Genomic DNA, 5000 nt, shown 5'->3' on the forward strand with positions numbered 1-5000 from the left:
TACAGAAACAAAGAATTCATTATTTTTCATTTAAAAGAAAGAGAATATATTATGGTGTCAGAGGAGATGATGGGGTTAGTGAAGATACGGTGGTGGTGGTGGTGGTGGTGGTTGTAATATCTATGTTAATGGTTGTTGTGGTATGTATGAATGGTGATTGTGATGGTGGCGGTGTTACTGGTTGTGATGAAATTAGTGATGATGTGAGGGTAATAATGGCGATAGAAGTGTTGTTAGATATAGGGGTGGCGTTACAGATGGCGATGGTTGCGTTTGTGCTGATGTTTATAGTGTTGATTAATGTTAATAGTTTTTATGGATGAACTTGTTGTGGTGATGGAGGGGTCATCGTCGTCGTCGTCATGGTTGTAGTGGGTCTTCTGATGGTGGGTGGGGATTATAGTAATCGTAGAAATGACTAAGGTGGTCGTGGTGATTTCAGTGGTGGTTGTGAAGTTAACAGTGGCGGCAATGATTACTGTTATTGTTTTGATTTTCCTGTTTCTATTTCATCTAGCTGACCTATGGCGAAAGACATTGCACCCAGCCCAGTCAATCATTTTTATTTCACAGATTATGAATACTTGATTTACATTTTTATTGTCTTTTCTGAAGATATCAGAGTCTTCTATGATGAAGACTCTGGTTATATTTCCAATAACAATATAGTACCTCCCTCGTTGGCCCGTTCCAACTATAGGTTCTTCAATCAACATTTTTAATGATACAAGCACAAGTAACTTGATCGGTAAATAGGCTTTAAATTATAGGACAGGTAGTTATAACTCTCCTAGATTATTGCAAATTTATTTTACCATTCTATACATATAGTACGCTGAACTGCCTACATTTTATTCCAGATTTAAAGTAAAGGCTATAACAGAACTTTGAAGACACCCAACAAAACAATTTTTATTAAAAATAACTAGTTTTCGGAAAAGAGTCGGGACAGGACAAAGTGGAAGCCCGCCACACAATATTCATCATCATCATTGTTCGACCATGGTCGAGACAATGGAATTTACCATGCTACGCCAGAATTCACGGTCCATCATAGCATTACGGAGGTCCTGTTGCTGGATGCCTGTATCCCTGGAGATTACACACGATATTGCTTTATGTTAAAATGTCTGAAAATGCTACAGAAACTTATGAAATGCTTCCGATTACTTGTCGATTAATGTGTGTCAACTAAGCATCTGTTTTTTGACGGTGCATAAGGTTCATGATCTATAGAGAAGCGATAATAAACAATGTGGGACGTCAGAAGATCAGAGCTAGTTGAGAAAATATGCAATTTTCTGGGTGAAGACTGTCGTCTGTATAAAAGCAATAAGCGAACAGTTTGGAGTTGGTGCCGCAACTGTGCACAAAATTATTTTAAGAAATGAACATGCGCAAAATTTTGCAAAGTTTGTTTCTAGGTTATGTAGTTATGAATGGATAGAAGATGACGTTGGTGACAGCAGGAAGATGATCGACGTCATTCTCTCCAATCTAAGAGTACTTGAGTCTCTAGTGACCTGTTACGAAAGCTGGATCTACTGTTATGGTTTACAGGCCAAGGGACGGAGTACCCAATGGGGCCAACAAGATCAGACAAAGCTAATCTACCGGAATCTCTTGATGGTACTCTTTTCCGATAACAAGTGCCTCATCTACATCTACTGGGATTCCTCTGGGCAGATAGTCAACAAAAAGGAGGCTTTTAGGGAATTGTAGAAGAGAATTCGTCGCAACAAGCCATAGCACTTGTACCTGTTTAATTTACTAGTATACAATTCCATTCTGATAACCAACTAATTGATAGCGATGGACAGCAAAACGGTTCCCAACTCTCCCAACAGTCTAGACCTTGCTCCCTCACTTTTGATTCTTCCAAACTGAAGAACCTCAAAGGGCGGTCGTTTTGAAGGAATCGAGAAGATGAAGGAAATTGTGACTACGGTCTTGGATACCTTCAGTTGAATAACTTCCATGTGGCCTTTCATGAAGTGGCTGGCGTGCTACAACAAATGCACTGAAGGGAGAGGATCCTTCTTTAAATTAGACTAGGGTTTTGTACTTTCAATTTAGTGTCTCTCCTGGAAAATTCTCAAAACCTCTGTAATGCATCTCGTAGATGAAAAAAAATTATAAATCTATCATTGTTTCTACTAGCTAACAACAATCCTAAAATATTGGTTGTAACAATAATATTTAGAGAACCAAAATATAACACATTAGAATAAAACAAACAATCAACGAGTATATGTAAAACTTACTTTGACAACTTCCAGATCCAGTATTGAAGTAACCATGTTTGCAGACACATGTATAGTTTTGCTCCCCGTTAACACATTCCGAAGTTTTGTTGTCACAGCTGCCAATATTTGCAGCACAAAAATCTATTCTGGTGTCACATTTAACGCCTGTATAACCGGCGTTGCATATACACCCCTTCACTGGATCACAACTTCCTTTGACACAACCGCATGTCATGTTGCAGTTGTAACCATAGGTATGTGTATCGCAGGCTATAAATAAGACAAACAGATTATTAGATACAGTGAATAAGATTAGCTTTATATTTTTCGAAAGAACTATGAATAAAAGAATAAAGTAAATAATTACATTGGTCAACAAAGAATCTGTCCCAAGAAAAAGTATACCGTATCTTATATGTTTTTGCACGCAGAATTCAAAAACAATGTCAAATTATCTATATCACCCATAGTTTCTCTGTTCCACGATATCCCTCTCAGTTTCTGTTACGTGGGCTAAATTTCTCTTAAGCTGTTGAAATGTGAAGCTAACGGTTTTAAGAAATATTCCTTATTTAAATGTTTATGAATACAATAAACCTAATGAAATCATAAATCTAGCTAGCTGAGTCGATGAATCACTGCTGCTTTGTCGGTACTGTGCGTGAAGTGTAGGCATGTGGTTGTGCATTAAGTTCACATATTCCATTCACCTTCATAATGAAGAAACTGCATAAACATCGCAAAAACCTTTGCTATATTTGCGGTGACTTGACATTCAAGTCACAAAAACGGCATTTCACACTATTGATCAAAAAGTGCTATGAGCGTTATTTTGACTGCAAAGCGGATAACCAGGATAAAGGATGAGCTCCTCACGTGTACTGTGTAATCTGTATCAGGCTTCTCAGAGCATGGGCCAAAGGTTCACGCCATATGCCTTTTGCCATCCTTATGATTTGGAGAGAGCTCAAAGATCACACTTCAGATTGCTACTTCTAAATCACGAATATACAAGGTATAGCGTCAAAATCTGAGCATACTGTAAAATATCCGAATTTACAATCTGCTATGACACCAATACTTCACAGTCAACGCTTACCTGTACCTGACCCTCTAAAATAAATGACACGTGTCGACGAGTCAAGTGAGGAAGATGTGAAGGAAACAGAAGACATGGATTTTGAGCCTACCTGTTCCTCAAGTGAATCACATTTGTTGTGTCAGAAAGATCTGAATGATCTTGTGCGGGATTTAAACTTGTCGAAAGAGCAAGCTGAACTTCTTGGTTTCAGGCTAAAGGGCTGGAACCATCTCCAGAAAGAGACCAAAGTTAGTTTTCATCGTGCTCGACATTGTGATTTCGTAACTTGTTTTTCACATATGGATAGAGTGGTGTTTTGTAATGATATATATTCTGTTATGGAGGAATTTAACCACAAATATAGCACGAATGAGTGGCGTTTGTCTATTCACTCCTCAAAAGTAAGCTTAAAAATACTTTTACTCCACAATGGAAATAAGTTTCCTTCTGTTCTTCTGGCCCATATAACTAACATCAAGGACACATATGATAGTATGAAGCTTTGTTGCAAAACTTTAAGTATGAGGAAAATACGTGGAATGGTTATGGTGACCTAATGGTTGTAGTACTTTTCCTTGAAATGCAATTGCGTTACACCAATTTTGTTGCTTTCTCTGTGAGCGGGACAGTCGGGATAGGAAAAATCAGTGTGAAAAGAATGTGAGACCGAAACGATCTCTGACTCTTAGACAGAGGAATGTCATCAATCCTCTCCTTGTTGATTCTGAGAAAATTTATCTACTTCCTTTGCATATTAAGCTACGGTTGATGAAGAATTTCGTCAAAGGTATGGATAGAGCTGGCAAAGGATTTACCTATTTGAAAACTAAATTTCCAAGTGACGCAAAAATCAAGGAAGGTATTTTTGTTGGGCCACAAATTAAGGAGCTAATGAGAGACTAAAAGTTTGGTGAAGAGCTCAAAGATGTTGAAAAAGATACGTGACTGTCATTTAAGAACGTTTGCAGAGAGTTTTAGGGGAATGACAAAGTAGAGAACTATTCTATTTGTGAAAGAGCTACAGACATCATACAAGGCCTTGGGATGCAATATGAGCCTAAACATCCACTTCTTGAAATCTCATTTGGACTTTTCTCTGCAAATCTTCGGGCTTTCAGTGACGAGCACGGCGAGAAGTTTCACCAGTACATTCTGAGCATGGAAACTTTGTACCAAGGAGAGTGGAGCTAAGTACAGAAGCTAAGTACAGTCGAAAATCTTACGCCTCTACGTTTTAAAGGTCAGTTTCCTTGTAACAGCTTGATTTTTAATTCATGAAATACAGTTGCTTAACGATTTACATATGTAATCACAAAAAAAACTGACTTATAGAACAAATATGAAAGCATACATGAATTCTGCACCTACATTTGTTTGGGGGACAGAATGTTTCATTAATTCTGTTGACCAGTTATAATTGTCAGCCTTATTTTCTGCATCAATATAGTACATTTACTGCATAATTTAATTTCTCTTTCACATAAAAACCATGCCTGATAGAAAAATTCTAAAAACAGACTCGAAATCTGCACTAAAAATTCACTTTCTATAGTTTATGGGACAGCAAAATGTTAAAATTTTGTTGACCAGTGTTATTAAACAAAAGTACATATAAAATCAACTTACGGTTACATGTGAGTTTATCATTTGCTAGTTTATATCCGATTTCACAT

The 5000-nt window shown here is 37.4% G+C and overlaps 1 protein-coding gene across 1 annotated transcript in view; it reads right to left on the reverse strand.

Moving 5' to 3' along the window:
- Nucleotides 1–5000, reverse strand: part of LOC115213197 (mucin-4-like) — a gene marked incomplete at its 5' end in the record, with an annotated part of 363030 nt that overhangs the window by 348860 nt on the left and 9170 nt on the right. The window contains 2 exons of the mRNA XM_036503503.1: nucleotides 2265–2516; nucleotides 4954–5000. The exon at nucleotides 4954–5000 is cut by the window's right edge and continues 73 nt beyond it. Of these exons, the coding sequence (XP_036359396.1) occupies nucleotides 2265–2516; nucleotides 4954–5000 (299 nt within the window). The remainder of the gene's footprint in view (nucleotides 1–2264; nucleotides 2517–4953) is intronic.

The sequence above is a fragment of the Octopus sinensis genome, linkage group LG6 (genome assembly GCF_006345805.1).
Source record: "Octopus sinensis linkage group LG6, ASM634580v1, whole genome shotgun sequence".
Lineage (NCBI taxonomy): Eukaryota > Metazoa > Mollusca > Cephalopoda > Octopoda > Octopodidae > Octopus > Octopus sinensis.